Source organism: Lissotriton vulgaris, chromosome 6 (assembly GCF_964263255.1).
Source record: "Lissotriton vulgaris chromosome 6, aLisVul1.2, whole genome shotgun sequence".
In the NCBI taxonomy this organism is placed as follows: Eukaryota; Metazoa; Chordata; class Amphibia; order Caudata; family Salamandridae; genus Lissotriton; species Lissotriton vulgaris.
In genome coordinates this window covers 1,154,239,095-1,154,265,413 of record NC_141694.1, presented here as the reverse complement: position 1 = coordinate 1,154,265,413, position 26,319 = coordinate 1,154,239,095, and the positions used below count along the sequence as shown (strand labels likewise).

The following is a 26,319-nucleotide window of genomic DNA, read 5'->3' as shown; positions in this document are numbered from 1 at the left end:
CAGAGCACAGGAATACAAGTACAAGCCCATTATCTGAGATCCCAGGGACCTCAACTGCCATAGGAAAGCGCGTCGATTCAACTACCAAACAGGAACTACTATCCACCTACTCAGTCAGTTGGGCCACACGCAGCGAGGGCAATGTCCTGAGACCCCCACCGGTCAAGTCCAAAGGTAAACCAAAACCTACTCCAGTTCCAAATGCAGCAGAAAAACCAGACAAACTGGACAGCTGTCCAAGTCGACCAAGCAAAGGGGATCCCGGGCCGTCCTACAGAAAACAACAACAACACAGACACCAATACCGGTTATCCCCAAGGAAACATATTCCAGCCCAGCGAAATGCACACAACCCACGAGTCACAGCCACAGCACACCGATCAAGTCTCACCCTTCATCAGCAAACACTGCAACAGTCACAGACCTGGGAAACTATGGCTTAGCATCAAGCCTATCGGGTAGGGCGGCCTCCAGTCCTCACAACTCCAGCCGGAAAACCGATGGCAGGGCAACAGTCTCCTACCTAGAAAAAACAGGAATGGGCAGACATGCTAGCAACCTACACACCAGACCTTAAAGACCCCCATCCCCTTAACTCACCTTCAGCAGCCAACATCACCAACAACTCCGCCCATCTCCCCAATGAGAAAGAGCGGGGAAAAGACCACAAAAACGGAACTTGGCTCTCACTGCTAAACACAATCCAGCTAGCAGTAGATGCCGTGCAATACCTATCAGACAAAATGGAGCTACAACTCAACCTCCTCAACACACTGGCAGTCTTCACAGCCGGAATTGATGACAAGCTGGGCAACCTGAATAATCTGATACTGAGAGCCCAAACAAACACTTATCTAAGTTGCAATTGTAGCCAGGCAGTAGACAAACTAGCCACATTGCCTCTAATGCTAACTGACCTAATAGGCGACATAAAGAACCTACACAGAGGCAACTTAATCACCGAAACGGGCCCTACTAAGCCCGAAGAAGGCGACACCGGGAGCAAAACACCCGGCATAAACCCAACCGCCCAGAATGCGCACGCAAACGAGGAGGTAACTCAGATGGGACCGGAATCTCAGAAAAAACTAAACGCCAAACAACGGCGCCAACAAAAAAAGAAAAGGGCGCAAGAAAAATCTCATACAGCAACAATAAAAAAAAAAAAACTCTTCCCAATCTTCCGTAGCACAAACGAAAAACGCTCGGCCTCCACAAGCATCGCCCACCCCACAAAAGGGGAAACCGACGCGCCCATCTGTCCAATCCAGCATCAAAACCGAAACAACAGCCTGTTGACTCAAGAAGGACAAGGGCTCCAACCTTGCACGGCCGAAAATCGAACCGGCTGCACAGACGCACCTAGAACAGCGGCAACAAAGTCCAACCAACCAGCCTACACAGCCCATTTGGACCTCAAAAGAACAAGAGCTGGTCCCCGACGACAAGCGGCAGACCTAATACCGCCAAACAGGAAATCTCCTCATCAAGGGGACACGCTTGATGAGTGCACTAACCAAGACACTCCAAAAGCAGCCATAAGCAAGAGATTACCTCTGCCAATCATCAAGGAGGGGGTCAGAGAAAGAACCCTAGGCTTCACGCCAAGCCAAAAACACGAGAAACAAACTAGAGACACCTTCATAACGGCTACCCACTCTGCTCCTAGCCAAACAGAGCACTCGCAGGCAAACTGGCCACTCGAGATGCGAACAGCACCAAAGCAACCAGTATCAACTAAAGCAAAAACACACACCTCCATCATGTCAGGCGATGGCAAACACCTAGCAACCCACGAACCTCAGTCTGGTTGCGGCTCAGCAGTTCAAGCACTCCATACCACAATACAACAGCACGCGGATGGAGCCAAACAACAATCAACCTAGATTCTTGTCTTCTACCCAGAATATACATCACAAGGCCAGCAGGGCCTGCTGAACCGAGGCAACATCCTCAAACTAATGGAATGCATCCCAAACCTGGGGGGTATTAGCTCCAAGGACTTAATCTCCGTCGAATTTCTGCCCGCCTTAAACCCATACAGTCAGGACGAGGACAATTTGGTCCTCTAGCAACGTCGCAGACTTAATTGCAGCAGAAGTAGAGTACTTTAAGACCTGGGTCATTAAGCTTGTCCCTCAGCAAAGACCAGCCTACCGCTCGCCTGTTTTGAGGAGAACCAGTCCTGAACTAGAGATTCGACAGGCATACACCTCTAGTGTTCTCAAGGGTGCCTTGGGGAGCTCACCCAAAATAAGGGACAACAGCTCCTGGCAGCGACCAACAGACAGACCTACGGCGATAACAGGCCCTGAGTCAGGGCCCACAAGGGGCAGGCGAAACTCAGCAGCAAAGAACTATCAGACACGCACCTTCATCTCTATGAAGCCACTGCGAGGTAGCCCGCCAAATGTGAACAGACGTAGCACCAGGGAACAGGAAGAAGCCAGCGCAAGGGGAGTATCACACCAAAATCGTGCACCAACAAGAGAAACTCTGTCTCGAACGATCTTAATACGCTCTGAAGAGGCTTGACGCCACCAACAAACTAGAGAAGACAAAAGAGGAGAGGCCCAACCCATAGGCATCTGCTCTCGGAATATAAATGGCCTATCCTCAAAAATGGACGACCCACACTTTCTAAAGTATATCTCTTCATTTGACATAATAATGTTGCAAGAAACCTGGCTTACAAGGACAAAGCACATCCTGGGCTTCACTTGCTACTCCACAGCAGCAGTCAGATTCAACAGATTTGGACACCAGTCAGGAGGCTTGGCAACATACGTATCCACCACAACAATACCCTTGGCCGTCCTCGTGGACTCCTTTACATCTTCAACCCCAACAGTAAGATAAAACTGCAGCTTGGCAATAAAGAAGAAGAGCTATGCATTGTCAACGCATACGTTCATCCTAAAAACAGAGCCAAGGATTCGAACAAAATCACGAACCAACTCGCAGAGCTCGTCACTCAAATGGAAAATCCACTTCTTATCTTGACAGGGGACTTCAACCAAAACTTACTTGGCTCATCATCAGACGATGAGGCTTTGGCTTTAAACTCAATCTACAGCATACCAGCACAAACCTCCCCTTTAAACAGGCGAAAGCATCAAAACAACGCCCTACTCCAAGATCTAGAACATCAAAATATTCGGGCATTAAAATGAAGATTTTACGATTGATTCCCCTCCAGTAGAAACATTTTACTCACAAACAGCTAGCTCCATCTTGGATTATACTTTCGCTAGCCTGGCCCTGTTTACACACATTCAGGGGTTCAGAATGGGGGACAAGGGCGAAAGCGACCATCGCCCCCAGGAATACAATATGACATCAAAGACGCCAACATCAATCAGGCCAGACGAAATGCTGGGGGAGATTTATTCTATCAATCAAAAAAGAATCAAATGTACACCAACCAACTCAACCACTCTGGCGGACACCGCCCTTCAAATATACAACATACAAAAAAAAAACGTAGCGGGGCTTATCCCCCACTGGGAGCAATACACAGAATCTTTGCTAAAGGAACTGGCAACTAAAACCGCCCCTAAAAGCAATTTCAACAAAGAGAGCACCAAAACCAGCCTAACAAACGTTCCAAGAATGCAACTAAGGTCACAAAAAAACCCAGTAAACTTGACCCTAAGGAAGCTGAGATAAGCGCCCCAAAACACATACTTATCAGCCACACTGAAAAATCAAAGGGCTGAGCTCAACCACACAAAATGGAAAATAAAAAAAAGACGCAGAAAACAAGGCTTGGGCAAAATTATTACACGATACCAAAAGCAACAACAGCGCCCGCTTCTGGCAAACAGTGAACAAGATCCTATGTCCACAGCACAAAGACATAGGATCTCACATTGCGGAAGCACATGGACCAACTACCTCACTAGCCATTTTAATGATCCTTCAGGACACGCAGGAGCACACAGCAGTAACACCACAGAGCATGTCTCTTCTAGGCCCATGCCAGAGCCACGCACCAAGAGAGAGCAAACCCAGCCCAAAGACATCTTGGCAACATCAGCAGCCCAACAGATAGCCCTAATCACAAAGCAGATCTGCAAGGGCAGGAAAGAAGGAGCTCCAGGTCCCAATGGGATTCCGCCAGCCCTGTTTAAAGAAAAAAACACAGAATGGGCGACCATCATGCAACCGCTATTTGCGGAAATCAGACTTATAAACCGCATCCCAGACTCCTGGAGAGGGTCACCGATCGTCCCCATACACAATAAAAGGCGACAAAATGACCCCTAACAACTATCGCCTAATAGCCCTCCTCGACAACGAGTCAAAATACTTCGGGGGAACCATCCTAGAGGAGATTGTGTCATGGGCGGAATCAAACCAGATCATACCCTTGAACCAGACGGGTTTCCGCAAAAACACTGGAACAGCAACTAACATTTTGGCTATCTCACTGATTATCGATGCAGCAAAAATAAAAAAACTGCCGCAGCACCTGTGTTACATCGACTTCAGTGCAGCAATCGATAACATTGAGAGAGGCAGGCTTTGTTGGAAACTAGCACAATGGGGCATACCGCAACCGACTTTAAACATGCTAAAGATTCTCCACTCTGATACCTGGGTCAGGTGAAGCTAAGTAGCGGCACTCATTTGTCATCTAAAGTACGCACCACCAAAGGCCTTGAACAAGGGTGTGTGCTTGTCCCGATATTGTTCAATCTATTTATGGCAGATCTACAAAGCCTACTCAACACATGCAACTCCCATTCTCTGAGGCTGGGCGGAAAAACTCTAAGTAACCTACTATACGCGGACGACGTCGTACTTCTCAGCCATACTCATATTGGCCTTCAGAAGTTACTCATCGAAATGCACAGCTATGCAACAGCAAACAACTTAAAAATAAACCTGAGCAAAACACGCACAATGTCAATCAACATCAAGAACAAACACCACAAGTCCTGGACTCTGGGCTGCCAGATAATAGAGCCATCACGCGAATACAAATACCTGGGAGTCATCTTTGACAGTGAAGGTTCATTTGTCCAGCAGATGCAGGAAACAAAAATATGAGGAACTATGATTGCCGCCACACTGAAAAACCTAGCCAACCAACTGTCAGGGCCAACCTTGACACCTTACCTGAAAGTCATTCAGGCAAAGCTACTCCCCTCAATCTCCTACGGCAGTGAGGCACTACGAGGAAGAGATTCCAAGAACCTAGACACTATCCAGGTAAAAGCCTACAGAACAATGTTTTCACTCCCGCCTTACACCTCCCCCGCACAACTACGGCTGGAGTTTGGCTTGCTAAAACAGGATCTTGCAAGACAGGGAGCTTACATTATTTGCTGCCATAAACTCCGCTCTGCCACGACGGACGCACTTAATTCACTGCTGTGGCAAGACATACAAAATAGGGATGCATCTCAAGCACGATCTTACCTGAAGGCAGCATTAGAGGCCATCAAAGCATCTGAGCTCTGGGACATGCAACTTGGGCATAACCCATTCAAAAAACTAGACTGGAAAAACGTCAAATCTCTTTCTCTACTAGAGGATAAGGCCACATTTGCAAAAAGAAACCACGTGTGGATGACACTAAACACGTACAAATCATACTTCAGCCAGGGCTATTCAAAAAACATAAAACTGAAGTTCCTGAAAGACAGACTAGGGGTCCTGCCTAGCAGAGAGCATCTTCCACCTTGGCTCAGGAGCGATAGCCAAGAAGCCTGGTCACTGTGCAATCAAGGAAAGGGAGACATACTCCACTTGACCTGTCTCGGCGAAGAGCGTCGACTAGCCCGTCAACAGCTCTTAAAGGAACAGTTCAAGCAGATAGGGACGAGCACTCGAAGGCAAGCGGTGCTCGCCTGCTTGAGCCCTGCAAATATCAAACTGAACTGCAGATATGTCAAGTTCCTGGCAATGATAGAGCAAAGGCTCTCAAAACCCCAATAATTGGTGACCACTCACATTGGCAACAAGCAGATGACTACTAGGTCGCAAGGATTCATGCCGCTCTTGCCCCGAGATAAGACTGCTAGAACCCATTCTGGGTCTCTCACTACATGGATTACAAAAACGATAATTAAAACTACCAAACTTTTTTACTTAATTAAAAAAAAAATCCTTTTACTGCAAAATGTTTTGTACTGGTTTTAATTAACTATGCATAATAAATTACCTTAACTTACCTGTCTGGCACTGGGGACGGGAAGAATGCAGGATGATCTTAGAAAAGATGTAATCTGATGCACCGACAGGTAGTTGGTACTTCAAAATCTGGTTGTCTTTCAGTGTGATAGATCACAGTCTCTCCTCCGAAAGAAACACTTTTCCTATCGCGGAGTCTACTGAGGCACCCAGAAAATGAATTCTTTGAGTGGGTTGCAGAGTCGACTTTTCGAACTGGACATGTAGACCCGGCTGCTGACAAAGGTCTAGACACTGCTGGAAATGACTCTTCACGCTTGGGAAACGGGATGGGGGGGTGGTTGGGGGGGGGGCAAGACCTTTCAGTAGCCAGCTGTCCAGATAGGGGTACACAAAATATGCCTGTACATCATAGAGCAGCCACTACTGCCATGCACTTTTGAATACTCACGGAGCTGACTTCAACCCGAATGGCAGCACTTTGAACTGATAATGGGATGACCCCACCGGAAAACGTAGGTACTTTCTGTGAGGAGGACTGATTGGGACATGAAAATATGCATCTTGCAGATCCAGCGAACACATCCAATCTCCCTGTTGTAGATGTGGGTATATTTGATGAAGACGCAACATGCAAAACTTTTCTTTTTTGATGTACTTGTACTCTCCAAAGGTCTAGAATTGGTCTGTATTCTGATTTCCGACATTTCTTTTTCACCAGAAAATATCTTGAATATACTCCTTGACCTCGTTGCGTTATCGGAACCTTCTCGATGGCTGAATTGCGCAGAAGGACAGACACTTCCCGCTGCAGTATTTTTATCTGGTGGCCTGCTGTTTTCACTAGCGGGATCAATGGAGGTCGATGTCTGAAACGTAGAGTACCCATTCTGCAGTATAGTTAACACCCATTGGTCTTTTGTGATACCACGCCACTCTTCTAGATGATTGGCAATACTTACCCCCACTGGAGTGGGAAACGGCAATGGGGGAAGCGGACAATTATTGTTTAGCTGGTGTTTTTGCCGAGGTAGTGGACAGTCGAGGGGTTCTCTTTTCCTCTGGGGGTACGACGTCCCTGGTAATGGGATTTTGATTGACCCTGCTGCTGTTGTTGCCTAAGCCAGTGAGGGGTTTGAACTCTGTGATGGTAGGGCCGCCGATCACAGGGCCTATAACGGCGTTGGAACTCATCCTTGCCATCTCCTTATCAGTGTGAGTGCCAAACAAAGATGTGTCTGAAAAAGTAAGATTGAGGATTCGGGATTGCGCTTCTGGTTTAAGGGCAGTGAGACGGAGCCAGGAAGATATTCTGGCGCGGATTTCATGTGCAGACAGCGTAGCTTCATCAGCTGCGGCACTAATCATTTGGTTTGCTGCCAAACTGCCTTCCTGCAAGATTTCCTCGAAATCTCTGCGGTCTTCCCTTGGCAGCTTTTCTGTGAACTTTTGGAGAGAATCCTACAAGGATCTGTCATAGCGCCCAACATAGCCGAAGTACTGGAGACCTTCCTCATGGAGGCTGACGTGCCACAGACCTTTCTCCCACACTTATCTTGTGCTTTGCTCACCTTATCCAGTGGAACTGTAGATGAGGAGGCTACTGCATGCGATTTTTTAGCCGCCGCGATGATAACAGAATCTGGTTAAGGATCAGATCTGAGAAAGAAAGGTCCTCGTCAGGAGGCCTGTATTTCTTTAGAATTCTCGCTGGAGCCGACTTGATAGTCGCCGGCGCAAGAAAAATGTCTATCATAGGTTGGAGCTGACCCGGCACCAAGGGTAAGAATGGTTTAGCTGCCGATCTCTTATGCAGAGTTTCAAAGATGCCCGATGATGAGCTCTGCTGAGTGGGCATGGCGATGTTTAGTTTGCTTGCCCCTCTGAATAAAACGTCATGAAAAGTAACATCATCATCCACTGGAGAGATCCTTGACGGTGGGATGTCGGTCAGAGTCAGGGAGTAGTCCCTCTAAGAGGAATGGGTGGAAGAGATTGAACGTGTTGGAGACCTGTGTCTTCTACTTTTTCCATGAGATCTGGACCTCCTTCTTAAAGAGTGAGCAGGAGTATGCGTGCGATCTCTACTCCTCGATGGATTAGTAGGAGAAAGTTCTGCCGCTTGCAACAGTCATGTTAGTGGAGATCTGTGCAGAGGGCTGGAATAGTCCCGAACAACTCTTCAATGTGCAGCGTCATCTTTCCGCCAATGATGTACGGGTAACCACCATCTGGGAGAGAGGTGTACAGATGGAGAATTTCTGTCATGGCTACGGGCTGCTAGCGTGACCTCCGCACCCATGCATAGCGTCACTGCCGCTGCCCGAGGGGAAATCGGGTTAGCGGTCTATGCCTCGGAACTGAAAGCTGACGTCACCATGCCTCATCACTTCCGGGCGGACGCGCTTAACAGACAGGGATTCCAGCTGCCTTGGCGCTTTGGATTAACGCTGATGCCATCGCTGAAGAAATGCCGAGTCTGAGACCATCCTCCATCAGGTCTCGTGATTTATGAAGCAGTTCCTTTAACTGGTGCCGGTCTTGACTCCCTAACTGGAGCGCTGTACTCCTGAAATCTGCTGCCTGCCAAGTGCTGTTGTCCATGTAAGCTGTGCTTACGAGACTGCCTTCACATGCAGGCATTTTCCTTGTCAATCCTGTTCTTTCATGCCACCTATGCACAGGAGTCTCTTAGGTGAAGTACATCTTGTTTCCTCTTTATTATTTGCGCAGGAGCGCTGGTTTTTCATTTTGGTTCTCACATGGAGGAGTGCTGACTGTTGTGGACTGTGGTTGCGTGCAGGCGTCCTACTTGCCTGTTCATCCCAGTAGAAGGCTTGTTCCTTTGTCCCTTGCCACTTACGCACAGGAGTGTGTTAGGTGGGCTACTGTGCAGTTCTTTATTATTTGTGCAGGAGCGCTGGTTTTTCATTTTGGTTCTCACACGCAGGAGCAATTCCCTGTGCCAACTGAAGTACGCCTTGTTTCCTGATACTGGCGCAGGAGTGCTGGTTGGCTATTTGCCACTGATGACTTCACGGGTCTCACGTAAAAGGTAATCATATAGTTAATAGGGTTTAACAATCCTTAGAGCAGTAGGAGTTTTGGGATGCATTGAAGTAATAGTTATTCCCTTATTATCTATTGCAGACCTAGTGTCAAGAATGACTTCAGAGACGTAGTGAGATCCTCAGATTTGTTACTAGAAGACCTTTACTACTCCTTGCCTGGCTTCTACCCCGGTACCCCCTCTATCCTGGTCAGTATCCACACATCTACTAGGATAAGGTGGGAGACGGTAGTGGTGGTTAATGTCACCTCTGCAGAATCGCCTAACAAGTAGAAGGTAAGACTTGTGGGACTCTGACATTTTCGCCCCTCTTCCGGCACAGCAGCCTCAGGAGAACATGCGCGATGTGCAGATGGAGATTTCTGTTTCTCCCTTCTTGCAGGATCCTCAGTGGGACTGGGTCGTACAGGTTAAGACGCCGGGCTATTCAACGTCAAAATGACCACCTGTGACCTTGAGGAAGAAACAGAAGAACGTCCTGATAGCGTATGGAGAGATTCTGGCCTCGACGTTGGTGATGGCAATGGTGAAAAACTCACAGAATGTGAGTCTGTTCGATTCCGATGACTCAACGTCGATCTCTTTCTGGGTGCAGATTTGTGTCTCGACATCCAACGCCTGGGTTGTGACGCCGATGGAGTCCCTTGTGTCGACGATGACCTTCTTCGTGATGCTGTTGACGGCGTCTTCTGTCTTGACGTCGACCTTTTCTGCGCTGACATTGACCGAGACCTTTGCCTCGACGTTGAACACCTCTGCGCCGAAGTCTGGTGTCTCGACGTCAACATTCTCTGAGATGAAGCAGACAGAGTCTTCTGCATCGACGTCGGCGTCTATGATCCCTGCAAAGTTCTTGACGGAGACTTGTGCCTCGACGACGACCGCTCAAGGATGTGCGGAGAAGGAGTGTCCTGTCTTGACGCCGAACGTTTAGCCAAAGCTGACGAAGACCTGCTTCTCGACATTGATTGTCGCCTGGTTGACGTCAACAGAGAAACTTTTACCTGACTCGACGTTGAAGTTGCCGTCTTCGGTCTTGGAGTTGAATGATGTTTATGCACCGCCGAAGACTTCGACAACGACATCTGCTTCTTCGCCACTGGTAAGTTTGACGCCGATCCAGACGCCGACGGTGAACAGATCGGTATCCTGCTTCTCGACATTGATCTTGTTCTCCTCTTTTTCTGTCTCACAGGAGACCTACCTCTTTGAGAGAGACCATATACACAATTTCTCTCTCTGTCCTTGAGAGTTCTCCTGGACAGCTTCTTACAATGAGGACAGGTCTCTGGAAAGTGAGAGTCAGAGAGACAGAGTATGTAAACAGAATGTGTGTCTGACCTGGTCTTCTTCTTGCCACAGGAAGGGCAAGGATCAAAAAGTTAAGGCATTCTCAATCACTTTCTGCCGAGCCCTCGAGAAAGCCTGGCGCAGAGACCCAACACCGAACAACATGACTGCCCTCAAGCTCGCCACCCGAAAACACCACCAACTGATCCACGCCACCAAGAAGACTGCATTCAAGGAACGACTGGACAACAACGCCCACAACAGCAAGGAACTCTTCAACATTGTTAAAGAGCTCTCCAACCCAAACGCCGGAAACAACGACATCACCCCTTCACAAGACCTCTGCAACTCCCTCGCCTCCTACTTCCACAACAAGATCGCGGACATACACAACAGCTTCAGCACTCAACCGACGCACGCCACGACTGAACCACCGCCCCCCACCACCACCCTCCGCGCCTGGACCCCGATCAGCACCGAAGACACCATCCGCACGATGAACCCCATCCACTCCGGATCTCCGACCGACCCCTGCCCTCACCACGTCTTCAACAAGGCCGACGCTGTCATCGCACCGCACCTGCGGGACATCATCAACACCTCCTTCGACACCGCTACCTTCCGGGAGAGCTGGAAGCACGCCGAACTCAGCGCTCTACTAAAGAAGCCATCAGCCGACCCCACCGACCTCAAGAACTACTGCCCCATCTCGCTGCTCCCGTTTCCTGCAAAAGCCATCGAGAAGACCGTCAACAAGCAGCTGGCCGCCTTCCTCGAGACGAACGGATCCCTCGAACCTCTCGCAGTCCGGCTTCCGGGCCAACCACAGCACCGAGACCGCCCTGATCGCAGCCACCGATGACATCCGAGCCCTGCTCGACAACGGAGAAACAGCGGCCCTCATCCTCCTAGACCTCTCCGAGGCCTTCAACACTGTCTGCCACCGTACCCTAGTGCAGCGCCTCAGCAACGTCGGAATCCAGGAGAAGGCACTGGAATGGATCATCTCGTTCCTCGCCGGAAGGACACAGAGAGTCCGCCTCCCCCGTTCAGATCAGAAGCCACCGAAGTCATCTGCGGCGTTCCTCAAGGCTCCTCGCTCAGCCCAACCCTCTTCAACGTCTACATGAGCCCCCTCGCAGCCATCGCACGCCAACACAACCTCAACATCATCTCCTACGCCGACGACACCCAGCTGATCCTCTCCCTCACCAACGATCCCGCCACCGCCAGAGCCAACCTACACGAAGGGATGACAGACGTAGCCAAGTGGATGATGAACAGCCGCCTGAAACTGAACTCGGACAAGACGGAAGTCCTCATCCTGGGATCTTCACCCTCCGCCTGGGACGACTCCTGGTGGCCCCCCGCCATGGGTAGCGCACCCAAACCAACAGACCACGCACGCAACCTGGGCTTCATCCTGGACTCCTCCCTCTCCATGACCAGACAAGTCAACGCCGTCTCCTTGTCGTGCTTCAACATCCTGCGCATGCTGCGTAAGATCTTCCGGTGGATCCCCACCGAGACCAGGAAGACGGTCACCCAGGCCCTCGTCACCAGCCGTCTGGACTACGGTAACTCCCTCTACGCCGGAACCACCGCCAAACTCCAGAAGAGACTCCAGCGGATTCAGAACGCCTCAGCACGACTCATCCCGAACATCCCCCGTCGCAGCCACATCTCCGGACACCTGAGAGATCTGCACTGGCTCCCGGTCAACAAGAGAATAACCTTCCGTCTCCTCACCCACGCACACAAAGCCCTACACAACCAAGGCCCAGGATACCTCAACAGCCGCCTCAACTTCTACGCTCCCACACGCCCTCGCCGCCGTCCCCCGCATCCGAAGAGCCACCACAGGAGGAAGGTCCTTCTCCTACCTGGCCGCCAACACTTGGAACTCCCCCCCGACCCACCTCCGCCTGACCCAGGACTACCTTGCCTTCAGGAAGCAACTCAAGACCTGGCTGTTCGAGCAGTAGCGACCCCCCCTCCCCTAGGGCCTTGATACCCTCTGGGTGAGTAGTGCGCTATATAAATGCTTTGATTGATTGATTGATTGATTTCTGCCAAAAAACTACTTACACCTTACTCTAAAGTCAAAAAGACTTAGAGTGAAAGGTAGCAAACCACAAGAAATTTAGAATAATTTGACAAAAAAGTCAAAAAATGCAGAGCTGTGATTCTAAGGTCGTGACTGAAGGAGCCGGACAGAACAACTGACCAAACTGTCACCCCTGAGGCATGAAGGGAAGCTAGGGGTCATGGCTGCCTTTAAGGCACGGTGCCCGTTTTTTGTGGAATTGCTTTGATTTTCTATGCTATTGGTTTACAATGCAGCCTGTAGGCTAACAATGACTGCTCTTTTGCAGTTTTCATGAGCTTGACTCATTAAAAAGAGTTCAAGTGATAATTGCCCTCCTGTGGTTTATACATTCATGGTGTATTTACAAAAGCAGTTAATTATTATTTCATTGTTTAGCCTCCTATATATGGGATGCATTGGTATGAGAAAAAAAATATATAGAGAGAGAGAAAGAGCCGTATATATATGTTTTTCATGTATATGTTTCATTATTTCCGGGGTACCCGCAATTGTGCGGGAACATTCAGTGTTTAGGTCTATTGATGTGGAACCCCTGGAAGAGAAGTGTATCCATAGTGCTCTGCCCTAAACAATATTATTATTTCACCTGGTGGGCAAACACGTTGAGGAGTTAAGAAGCCTGTGCAGAGCTTCAATTCACCCAGTTGCTTGGTGACAGTCAACAGAGTCAGTGATGAAGTTGAGATGTAATCTGAGGCAGAAAGCATAGCTATGCACTCTTTGAAGATTACCCCACATACAAAAGGTCCCTATAGAGTCCGTTTAAGTAATCGATCCTAGAGATGACCACTTTTATGAAGAGTATCATTTATTGAGGAGTAACACAGCAAGAATTTCGGAGAAAACCCATTACCTTTTGAATGCATTTTTAGTGATACTTCTCCAATTTGGAATCAGTGAAAGGTGTGAATCCAACCAGGGTTACGAACATTGAGAGCTGGGATCCACATAGTTTGGGGGAAGTGTGTGGGGGGGGTTGTAGATTGGAAAATCCAATGGAAGTAAAGTTGGGTAGCCAAACACTTGGAATCATTCTGATGCAGCCAACTGTGGGCATGTGTATGGCAGTCCACCTGGCATATTGCTTTGTCACTTTTGTGCGTCTCACATGTTGAAACTTTTAAAGACTTGAGAGAGAGATCACCTAGATATTGGGGAACGTGCAGAGTAGAACCATACAGGTAATGTGGACTGCAGTTCTTTTGTAGGAAACCGATTAAAAAAAGATCAATCAATCAGGGTTCTTATAGAGCGTGCCTAATCACCTGTTTGGGTTTCAAGACACGGGGGATCTATAGTTCAGTCGAAGAGCCAGGTCTTGTAGTCCTGAAGACACTGATGGGTCAACATCGAAAGGTTTACTCCTAAAAAAAATTTTGAGATATGGACAGTCAGTGTAGGGGTGACAACACATCTTGCCGGAGCAGGCATGGTTTCGAACCTCAGAGAGCATGGGCTCGCACCTGAAGGGGGTCAGAAACTGGCCTGTGATGGCAAGCTGTTCTACACCACTCAGCTAGTACACTAGAGGTTGGTAGGTTTTCAGGAAGCACCTTTAATGTGCCCTCCTGGGTGGATGTTTTAATAAATCCACTACTGGCATCAGTATGGATTTATCAAGACAAGGTGTTTGATACCAAACACCATAGGTTTCAATGAAAACCATCATGTAGCTGGGGAACTTGTAATGTGCCCAGTACATGTACTTAAGATGGCTTCCCTGTTCCATAGCACTATTTAGCAATTGGACTAGACAGCACAGGGCATATATGCTCATGCAGATAGGTCCTCGAGTGTAATATAATGCACCCTGCCTTAGGGCTGTAAGGTCTGCTGTAGTGGTGACTTACATATATTTCATGCAGTGTCTGGGGACATGGCGTGTATTGTGTTTTCACTTTTGTCTGCACCATTTGGCACAGCCTGCAATGGCAGTTTGCATGAGTTTGATGGTGGGTCCCTTAGGACGGCACAATACATGCTGCAGCCCTCAAGGACCCTCTTTAGTACCCATGCTCTAGGTACCAGGGATACCATTTACTAGGGACTTACAGGGATGCTTAAGGTATGGTCAGTTGTGGAACAATTGCACAGTTAACTTACATTTGGGAAAGAACCCTGGCACTGGGGACCTGGTTAGCAGAAACTCAGTGAACCTCAGTAAAAGTTGCATCAAATACCAGGCAGAAAATGGAGGTGACCATGTCAAAAAAGGGCACTTTCCTACAATCATCAAACTAGATGTTTCCAATTGCCTATAGGCCAAGAGATTGTGAGAATATTTGGGTTAGGCTGAGGAGCTCCATGACAATCATACAAAGCAACGTTTATAAAGCTTAGTAGATGCATAGGACAACCAAAAAGTAGGACCAGTGATACATTTCACAATCAGATCTTGTAAGGCTGAGTACCTTCTTCAGAAAGATTGGGATATACTTAGCATCCCATTATGCCAGAGAAAATTATGATCAGCCGGCAGAAGCTATCAGACAGAAAGAGCTAATGACACTATTGGAAATGATTTGGTGAAAGTCAGAAGATGGACGGGGATAGGTACTTAGAACGCCTGAAAATCTATCATGAGTCTGGCTACTCTGGTCCTTCCCTGATTCTTCAGGTGTAGGCGCACAGCTCTACACGTTCTGTCTACCCACCACTGGAACCAAACCAAAACATTTGATAAGGGTCTCTATAGTGCAGTTTTTAGGTCTGATCTAGACACAGCTTTAACTGTCTAGCCAGCCTCATATAAGCACAAAACGTATAAATAAAAAATACTCATCTAAGTCAATTCAATTCTATTGCACTTTTATGGATACAATATGTATTTGAATAAAGGAATTGCATTGATACTCACCTAAGTACATACAGAGAGAGTTTAGGGTCATCTGCTAGTTCACTTATACATAATTCTAATTTTTCATATAACCACCAACACGCCATACAACATGTGGCTATGTGTCAGCTCACTTCAGCCACTGTTTCATGCACTAAAAGTGACTGAATATTTTTTTTATTGCTTGTTTACATCTATCTAAAAAAACTGTTCTGCACTGCCAGCAGCCAGCGACAACAGTCTGTAGCTAGATGGTGAAAATAAAAGAATAGCCACTGTACAACTCCAGCTTGCCAAGGACATACCTACTGGCTATGCAAATACTTGTCTTATTTACATTCAATCTGGTCTGCAATGTGTAAACTGCTAGTAAATTTTACAGATGATATCTATACCACTATTTTTTCATTTCAATGTATCTGCAATTTGTTTATTGGCATTACGTATCTGGAGGTGTAAGGGAAATACTGCAAATAAATAGACCGCGGATTTCCTTGTTAATGACTAAAGGTAGCGCTGGTTAGCCTTTTTGAGATATCCCTATCCCATCAAGTGTGGGGTTTCATCAAGAGGAAGGAGCAAGAAAGACCTCTTGGCCCAGAGGCAAGTTACCACATTGCTCCCCTGCACACATTCCTTCCTCATTAATGAGGATTGGCAACACTGGGTGGGTAGCAAAACGATTCCTTCCCTGCCCAGGCTTTACCACCCACATGGACAAGGACATAGTATGGGCTCAGATCTTGTGACTTTCTATTGGCCACTGATGCCACAACAAGAAATGAACATATAGCTCTCGTTCAGCTCTGACTTTTCTTTTTTAGATACAGGCAACACAAACATTAATTCTTTACGAACACATTGTTCAGACACCTCAACCTGAGAGATCGTGTATCATTTTGAAAAGTCTAAGTTTCAGCCTTATAGAACAAATTTCTTTAATAACTGCAAACAATCTTGTTTGAGCATCAGTTTAGAGCCAGTAGATGGATATAGCATTGAAATTCAAATGTGCATTAGGTTTCCAAATACATTTAAACTACAATATATCATTGCCAAAAACTAAATGCTGTTGACAGATGTGGCAAGTGATTTGGGTACAGTAAGCAAGAGCCATGTGACTTTCTGAAAACTACTGTCACTGCAGGACAAATTCAACGCTGTGCAGAAAGTTACATCAGAAAAAAGTCACAATTATGAGAAGGACAAACATTACCAATATGGTGTTCCGATAAACGACTTCCTTTTAGCTATGGTTGCGGTTATCTGGGCTGAAACTCCGAAATCAGCTAAAATCAAACAGAAAAAAAATATTTACAGAAAACGTATCTGCTTAGCATGAATAACTAGCCAATAAAATTACACACACACTGTGCTTAACACATTCCACGATCAAGAATCTAGGACAGATCAGTGAATGCTCATTCCCATTACTAGCACAAGTCCAAATGTTAAATTCCATGCAATGTGCTACGGTTATAGCAGAAGTTTCTACCAGGAAGATTGAACCATTTAGTGAATGAGTAGTTTGAGTACCTATCTATGAACACGTAGCAGTAAGCTTTTGGAGAACGAGGTGCTATGGGGAAATTCATGGACAATGGGGTTCTGCTTTAGCTTCTAGAAGGCTTATGACAGTAATTATTACAGAAATTGGGGGACAAGACTAGCCTGAAGTACTGTGCTCTACATATAAAGAGCATGTCTCATACAGTCCTTTTATGAGGACTAACCTCTAACAAAGAGCCTCAGTGTGTTCAGACAGAGGATTTTCTCCAAGGGTGCAAGAAAGAATTCAACATACAAAATCAAGCTCGAATAAAATCACCATAATAGCTCAGGTACTGTTTGTTCCCTTGCTTCAAAGTAATAGAGGTGGTGCTCTTCTTAGTACACAGGAGCGTGACGTGTCAAAGCACATAAAAGAGAACAACTGTATGTACAGCTTGACGTCATGGCAGTATCTCCATATGCCTATTTTCACCCCTTTTGATTGAGTGAAGATGGGGGGTGCATTTAACAGGGGCCATGCCAGGTGAGTCAGTGTGAAAGAAGGGGATTTAAGTACCTGCGTTTCTATATCAAGGAACATGTTTTCATGTCAGCATCACTGCCTTTCGACCACAGTGGAGGTTTGAGCTCACCACTTGCCTGGATAAGGAAGGGGGTGGAGGGAATTACCTTTCTTTTACCACCGCTGCTTAAGAGTGGGGTTATATGTGGGCTTGGTCAACAAATGGCCAAGTAGGACATTCTTCTCAGAGTTCAGTCCCCATGTGGCAAATATCCGGAAATATCCTGCGGTGCATTTGAGCACCAACCTGACCGAACGGATTGGCTTGGCTGGGAGCATCGCCCGGTTGCAACAAAAAGAGCTGGGGGCATTGTCTGGCTGGCGTATACAGTGTGGAACCCGAGTGCCCCCGGAGAAGGAACCGCCATCTTGGATTATCGCGGTGGCACCTGCGACGTGCATAGGGAGCTGGGGGGATCGGACGGTCTCCCCGGCGACTAGCGATTTGTGGTGCGCTGCTGCGACTGGGGCGGCGGGGCTGAGAATTACACCCCCAGAAGCGCTGCATCAAGAGACGCTCGCTCGGCGGGATCCCACTGAAAAGTAGGCCAGGCCGAGCTGTGGTGTTAATAAGGCTGAGGACCGCCTGTGCCAATAAGGCTTGACTGCAGGAGCGGGGGGGAATACCAATATACAAAGGGGGAGGGGTGGGAGCCCGGACTCTGGACAGTTCCGGGACTTGCTCTCCCCGGGACCGCGGGCTGCAGACTGTGTTGGGGCCTATGCGCATGCGGCCAGTGACACATAAGCCGGAAGTTAGAAAAGCTGAGGACCACCCATGCCTGCCGGTTTTGACCGCAGGAGCGGGAGACACTCATTGTTACGATCTGGAGAGAAGGGGGCGGGAGTTCAGACCCCGGTTGTGCTGGTGCCTGCTCCCCCCCTGCTGTGGGTTGCAGACTCTTGTTGGAGCATAGACCTATGCCACCAGACGCCCAAAACGCAGAAGAGTGAGGCTGAAGGTGCCTCTTGGTATGGACACGAGCTGCATCATACAGCGGGACCCCCTACAGAGGGTAGAACTGGTATGGGGAAGATAGGGAGGGCCGAGCCCGGCCAGCAAGAAAAGCATGTCATTGGGGTGGATTTCCATCTGGAAATCACCCAGAGGGGGAGAACCGGAATTCGAATGCTGGGCAGGACCGGGATTGGGCTCTGCTGAGGCTGTGGACTGCGAAGTGAGCTGAGAACCCGCCGGGCAGCAGTGTGTGAAGGGAGGGGGCCCTGTCCAGAGAGCACCAGCTGCCAGAAGGTGAATGCCGCCGAGGGCCCTGTCAATCTTAGGGGATAAGGCAATGGGAGGTGCTGCGGCGATCCACAGTACAAGAGACTAGGAGACCCCTGGAATGCCCCGGTTGCGTGGTCTGGTCTTGGAGGCCCATACACATCTGTGAGCCTGGAGGGGAGAGCGGACGGGCTTGTGATACTGCTGCATTGGTTGTGGATGGTCCGGAAGGGCTGCAGCATTTCATGGGTGGCCGGAGTGAGGACAATTGACTGGGAGTGGGCCAGGGACCTTGTCTTGAAGGGTAACAGAATTGTAGCAGGCACACAATACCACAAATATAACTCAGAGCTTGGCCTGGACTGGTGGACCCCTGAGCCTTGCTTGATCCTGGCTCAACATGGGGAAAGATACAGGCACCAATGCTCAGTACGAACTATGCGCAACCTCTCCCTCAGGGGCCCAATCAAAGAGGTGTGCGAGGAGAAGATGCTGCTGAAGGGATACAGGGAGAAGAGCATCATGACCCCTGTCTAAACGACATCCCAACAGCAGTGCGGACTGAGAGGGATGGGATGGTGACCAGGATCGACGCAGTGGGGATCGACGTCAACCTCCCCTGCTGCGACATGAGTAAGGTCTCTTACAGAGTCACCTCGAAGGAACAACAAATGGATGTCCTCCAAACGGAGGTCATGTCTCTACGGGAGACAGTCATGGAGCTTCAACGGAAGACGGTGAGGCAGCATGAATGGGCCGAGGACCAGGAAGGAGGCTCCCGGAGAAATAATTTACGATTCGTGGGGGTCCCGGAGAGAGTGGAGGGACATTCTGCAGAATGGTTTTTGGAAAAATGGATCACGAAAATTCTGGCATCAGGTACACCATCAAAGTTTTTTTAATATTTAAAGGGCACATATGGCGTTGGTCCCGACCCTGCGTCCGGGGGCTCCACCGAGAGCCATCATAGCCTGGTTTTTCAATTACCGGGATCGGGACATGATCTTGTAGACCACCCGGACCAAATCCGATTTGCAGTATGGGTGGCACCAATTGCGATCTTTCCTGACTACATGCAGAGGGTGCAAGATCAGTGACGCACCTTTTTAGCAGTTAAAAGATGCATGAGAGAGGCAGGATTGATGTACAGCCTCCTCTACCCGGCCAAGCTTCGAATTGATCATAAAGGTAGGGCATTGTTTTTTAGGTCGGCGGAGGAAGCCTCAGATTGGATGGACACCACTGGGGATCGGAAAACCCAAAGGAGGCCACAATTAAACTCGGAGACTCGCACAAGCACGATGGATCCGTCGACAAGACGGCGTAGGCTGTCTGAAGAACAACGACACCTGGCAGTGGGTGGTTCTGGAAGAGTCAGTGTATGTGAAGATGGTACCTTGCAGATGGTCGTTGGACTCTGACTTGACTTCATTGGTGGTGATCCCCGACACTATTGTCGGCTGAGACCAGAGGGAACCGAAAGAGAGCTGACTTGTAATCATGTGCATTCAGATAAGAAATTGCAAGAAGACTCAATACAAATGTCTGTTTTTCTTCTTTTTCTATTTTGAATAACTGGTGAGGAATACACGGTATACGCATGTCATGTGGGGGGGGGGGGGACATGCTCCTCATCAGCAGCTATGAACCGCCCGGGGAGCTGGAGTCTCCAGCCTCGCGCCCGTCAGTTGCCCAGTCACTTGCATGGCACCTACTTAGAACGACCTGTACAGTGTTTAATTAGGAAACTATTAACTTATGTAACTCAACTATGGATACTGTTTCAGGGCTTGAGGATGTTGCTGTAGAACTCAGATGGGGCTGGTTTAGGGCAGGAGATAGGCCAGTTTTCTACGATAGTGGGGGGATGATCCTGTTGCACTGCTCAGCGGGAGTTGGGAGGTGCGGGAATTCAATTTGTTATATTTGTTCTTAATGGTTTTCGAGGGGGTTGGGGGATCCATGTCTGGGTTGTAATATTCTGCAGCACACTCAGGCTGAAGCGGGTATGATGAGTTGGGAACGGAGGTGTGATGTTGAATGTATGCACTTATTGCTCTCTTCTGGACTAAATTACTTACAGGGATGTTAATGCTTGAAAAACGTAGACTAGCGCACTCCTACTTAAGACGGTACAAAATTGGTATATCGGGCCTACAGGAGACGCATGTCTGGGGTGACACATTACCATATATTCGGAAGACTTGGAGGGGACAGTTATATGCCACTTTTGGAGGGGGGTTGCACGAGGAGTGCTCATTTGGGTGGCCCCGGGGACCCCCTTTCAGCAGTGACATCATGTGCTTGATGCTGAAGTACGCTATGTGATCCTATATGTGAGGCTGGATGGGCAGGAGACATGTCTAATAAATGTGTATGCCCCTAACTCGGATGCCCACAGCTGCCCACAGCTTCTTCTATGAAGTAATGACTGCACTGGTCCCCTATCTGGGTGGGAATCTCGCCATCTTTGGGGACGTCAACTGTGTGATAGATGGGATGATGTACCGAGAAACCCCCTCCCCAGGCAAATAGTAAGCCAGGAATGACTGGGGCCTTGATAGACATGATGAGGGAGCTGGGGCTAATCGATGCATGGAGGGTCAGACACCCAGAAGCCAGGACTTTTTTCTGTCACACACCTGTGACCAATACCTTTAGTAGGTTGGATCAATTCCTTCTATCAGCAACTATGATGTCCAGACTGGAGGACATGGTGTATCTTCCCAGATACATCTCGGATCATTCCCCTATGCTGTTATCCTTGAGTACTGGTAGGCCCAGAACGGCAATTCCTACATGGCCACTTTCACCTGAGTCACTCAATGACCCACCCTTCGGGGTGAAGTTGGAATAGGAGATTACTAATTATTTTACGACTAACTGAAAGTCGGCAAATGCGAGGGGCATGGAATGGTAGGCGATTAAGGTTGTGGTCCGAAAGTTCTGTTTTGGCACAACATATTGGGTGCAACAGCAGCTTGAGAGGGACATTAAAGTACTGGAGGGGAAACTTGTTGGGCTGGAGCTGCTATTGCCAGCGCATCCTGGGCGTTTGAACGAGTGGCGGGAAATGCGAGAAGAACTACTAGCAGCAATATGTAGAATTGAAAAGTTCCACTACACCACATATCGGCATGAAGGTCGGAAACTTCAGCTCGAGCACGAGCGCATCCTCAAAGAACTCGAATTGAAAGCCAGAAAAGAAACAACCGGATCACCGGGACTTGGAGAGCTGGTGGTCCCCAAAGAACCGAAGGTGCATATCCCCAAGGATGTTGTAAAGGAATTTTACAAAGGGGACGACATCCAGCAGTGGTTCAAAGCATATGAGGTGGCCATGTCCGCTCACCGGGTCCCCGAGAAGGACTGGGGGGCCGGCCTGTGGAGCCGCTTCCTCAGCGAGGGGAGAGACACCCTGCTGGACCTACCGTCCGCGCACATGAACGCCTACCCCCAGATGAAAGACGCTCTCCTATTTCGCTACGGCCTCACGCCGGAAATGTATCACCAGCGGTTTAGGGAGTGCAAAAAGATTCCGGGCACTACCTGGGTAGACTATGTGAACTACTACACCCGGGCCCTAGATGGGTGGATCAAGGGCAGCAATGTGACCACCTTCGAAGGCCTAGTCGACCTAGTGGCTTACGAGCACCTGTCCGCCAATTGCTTTATGGAACTAAGACAACATCTCCTGGACAGCAAGCTCGCCAACCCACGGAAACTGGCTGTGGAAGCCGATCGATGGGTGGCCACCTGAGCCCAGAAGGGGCCCGGGGGAGACCCCCCACGGAACGACCAAGGATCTTCCCACCAGCGAGGGGGGGGGGGGGGGGGGGGGGGGGGGTGGGGGGGGGGGGTGGTGGGGGGGCTCAAGCAGCAAGGTTCCCAGTCAGGGCCCCAGCGTAGTCCCCCCAGAAACCAGACCCCACGCTCTCCTCCCGCGACGAGAGCCGCCCCGAGTGCAGGACACCCGGGGCTCCGCCCCAGCTCCACGTGCTTCAAGTGTCAGCAACCCGGGCACTATGCCGGTGACCCCCGATGTCCCATGAGACCGAAATCCACTCCTGCTGGCCCCTCCACTAGACAGATATCCTCAGTGGCCTTAGAAGAGGAAGAGATAGAAGAACAGGGGGAGTGGGAACCCGCAGCCATGGTCTTAGCCTCCCTGGGGAATAGCGGGATGATCCCAGGAGATTACCTGCCCGACAACACAGAAAAGTACCGCCAAACAGTGAAGGTTAACAGGCGCAGCATAGGAGCCCTTCGAGTCACAGGAGCCAGCATCACGTCTGTTAGGTACACGCTAGTTCCTGAGTCCATGATCATCCCCCACACCTCCTGTAGGGTGATAGCAGCGGATAATTCCGTCCGGACCTGCAGGATAGCACAGGTCCCGTTTGAGTGGGAGGGAGTTTCGGCGATCTACGGGTAGCGGTCCGCACGGACATGCCTGTAGACTGCCTCCTTGGGAATGACTTAGAGAGTTCCCCGTGGAAAGAGGTAGAGAGGAGGACCCATTTAGCAATGCTAGGACTGCCCCAATGGGCCTGTGTGAGCACCCGAGCCATAACCGGCAGATTGTCCAACCCCGAGAACGAAGAGCCCGAGTTCCCCAGTTCAGCCCCTGATGTCCCCGAGGGTGGCGAGCACCCCACGGTCCTCGACCAGCCCCCCATCGAAGAAAACGCATCCGACGAAGGTCCCCTCGGACCCGCTGTCGAACCAGTCCCGACCCTAGCAGATCTCCCCGAGTTGGCCCAGTGGCGCCAAGAGGGAGGACCGTCCCGAGAGGAGTTCTGCCAAGAGCAGACCTCCTGCCCTGCATTAGAGGTGCTCCGGCGACAGGCCGCAGCCCAGGCCGCTGGAGACCAGTCCGGCTCCCACTACCTTTACTGGGAAAACGGCCTACTGTACAGTGAACAGAAGACTGCTGAACTAGGGTCAGCCCACGTGCTGGTGGTACCCGTACGTTTCCGCGGACTCCTCCTCAACCTGGCCCACGATGTGCCCCTGGCGGGACATCTGGGCCAAGATAAGACCTTCCAACGACTAGTGACCCATTTCTACTGGCCCCACATGCGGGCCGATGTGGAACACCACTGTAAGTCCTGCCCCACGTGTCAGGCTAGCGGCAAAAGCGGAGGCAAGCGTAAGGCTCCCCTCCAGCCCTTCCCCGTTGTCAGTACCCCCTTTGAAAGGGTGGGAATCGACATCGTCGGACCCCTGGACCCCCGGACCTCCTTAGGCCACCGGTTCATTCTGGTTCTGGTCGATCACGCCACCCGATACCCCGAAGCCATCCCCCTCCGGACCGTGACGGCCCCGGTCGTGGGCCGGGCCCTCATGGGGATCTTCTCCCGGGTGGGATTCCCCCGGGAAGTGGTAAGCGACTGAGACACCAACTTTATCTCCCGGTACATGAAGTCCCTCTGACAACAGTGTGGGGTGTCATACCGATTTACCACCCCCTACCATCCCCAGGGTAACGGCCTGGTTGAGCGGTTCAACCGCACCCTGAAAGGGATGATCATGGGTCTCGAGGAGCTCTTGCGACGCAAGTGGGACGTCCTCCTACCCTGCCTCCTGTTCGCCTACCGAGAGGTACCCCAGAAATCCTTGGGGTTCAGCCCTTTCGAGCTGCTCTATGGGCACCCCGTCCGGGGTCCCCTCAGCCTGGTCAAGGAAGGCTGGGAGACAGCCCCCCCGAGCACACCCCCCGACGTGTTCTCCTACGTCCTGGCCCTCCGAAACCAGACGCGGAAGTTTCGCGAACTGGCCGAGGCCAACCTGGAGGCCAGCCAAGAGGAGATGAAACGCTGGTACGACCAGAATGCCACTCTGGTCGAGTTTCAACCAGGCCAACAGGTTTGGGTCATGTCCCCAGTGGAACCTTGTGCCTTGCAGGACAAGTGGACTGGACCCTATAGGGTGATAGAGCGCAAGAGCCAGGTCACCTACCTCGTTGATACGAAATCAGCCAGGAACGCCCTGAAAGTGTTACACGTAAACCGGCTCAAACCCCATTTTGTGCGGTCTGAGTTGGGGTTACTCCTTGCCACCGACGACGGAGAGGAAGAGGAAACGGACCCTCTACCTGACCTCCTGTGTGCAAAGGATCAAGATGGCTCAGTAGAAGGAGTGAGCCTCTCCTCCTCCCTCACCCCTTCGCAGCGTGAAGAATGTCGCCACTTGCTGGGACAATTTTCCGACCTCTTCTCCCTCACCCCCGGCGTCACCAGCTGGTGCGTCCACGACGTGGACACCGGGGACAGCCCTCCGGTACGGCACAGAGCCTACCGAGTCCCGGACCGAGTCCGAGCCTGCATCAAGGCTGAGGTCGACAAAATGTTGGACCTAGGAGTGGTGGAAGCCTCCGACAGCCCATGGGCTAGCCCCGTGGTCCTGGTTCCGAAGGCGGCCGCCCCCGGCACCGTTCCTGAGCAGAGGTTCTGCGTACACTACCGCGGACTCAACGCAGTCACCCGAACTGACGCACACCCCATCCCCCGAGCCGACGAACTGATTGACCGCCTAGGGTCGGCTCAGAACCTCAGTACCTTCGATCTCACCAGTGGCTACTGGCAGATCGGCCTCACGGAGAGGGCCCAAGAAAGGTCTGCTTTCTCCACTCCGGATGGCCATTCCCACTTCCGAGTCATGCCCTTCGGCATGAAAAACGCCCCCGCCACCTTCCAGCGACTGGTCAATCAGGTCCTGGCCGGGTTGGAAGGTTTCAGCGCAGCGTATCTCGACGACATTGCGGTGTTCAGTGCTCACTGGCCCGAGCACCTGCACCCCCTCTGGGAGGTGTTGGACGCCCTGCGTCGAGCCGTGCTCACCATTAAAGCTAGTAAGTGTCAAATTGGACAAAGCTCCGTGGTATACCTAGGACACCAGGTCGGAAGCGGCCTCGTAGCCCCACTCCAACCCAAGATAGACGCGATCCCTGCCTGGGAGACCCCCACAACCCAGACCGAGGTGCGGGCCTTCCTAGGGCTCACAGGGTACTACCGTAGATTCATCAAGGGGTACAGGAGTATTGTAGGCCCCCTCACAGAGTTGACAGCCAAGGCCAACCCCAAGAAGGTTATTTGGACCCCCGCCTGTCAGAAGGCCTTTGAGGAATTGAAACAGGCCATGTGCACCGCTCCAGTACTACAGGCTCCTGACTACTCCAGAGAGTTTGTGGTCCAGACCGACGCCTCCGAACATGGCATCGGAGCCGTGCTCTCCCAAGTGGACGACCAGGGGATTGATCATCCGGTAGCCTTTATCAGCCGGAGGCTACTACCCCGGGAGCAGAGATGGAGCACCATCGAACGAGAGGCCTTCGCAGTAGTCTGGGCCTTGAAGAAACTGAGGCCCTACCTGTTCGGGACCCACTTCCGGGTCCAAACTGACCACCGTCCTCTCCGGTGGCTCATGCAGATGAGAGGAGAGAACCCTAAACTGCTACGCTGGTCCATCTCCCTCCAAGGGATGGATTTTACTGTGGAACACAGGCCCGGTGCCGACTACGCCAACGCCGACGGCCTGTCCCGCTTCTTCCGCCTCAGTGAAGAGAACCCCC

General features: G+C 50.4%; 1 protein-coding gene across 8 annotated transcripts in view; it reads right to left on the bottom strand.

Annotated features, from left to right (window-relative positions):
• The window catches only part of MAP4K3 (mitogen-activated protein kinase kinase kinase kinase 3), a 1,209,829-nt gene that overhangs the window by 916,561 nt on the left and 266,949 nt on the right, over window positions 1-26,319 (bottom strand). For all 8 annotated transcript variants that reach the window (XM_086927230.1, XM_086927231.1, XM_086927232.1 and 5 more), the window contains exon 8: window positions 16,664-16,736. In XM_086927230.1, the coding sequence (XP_086783356.1) occupies window positions 16,664-16,736 (73 nt within the window). The remainder of the gene's footprint in view (window positions 1-16,663; window positions 16,737-26,319) is intronic.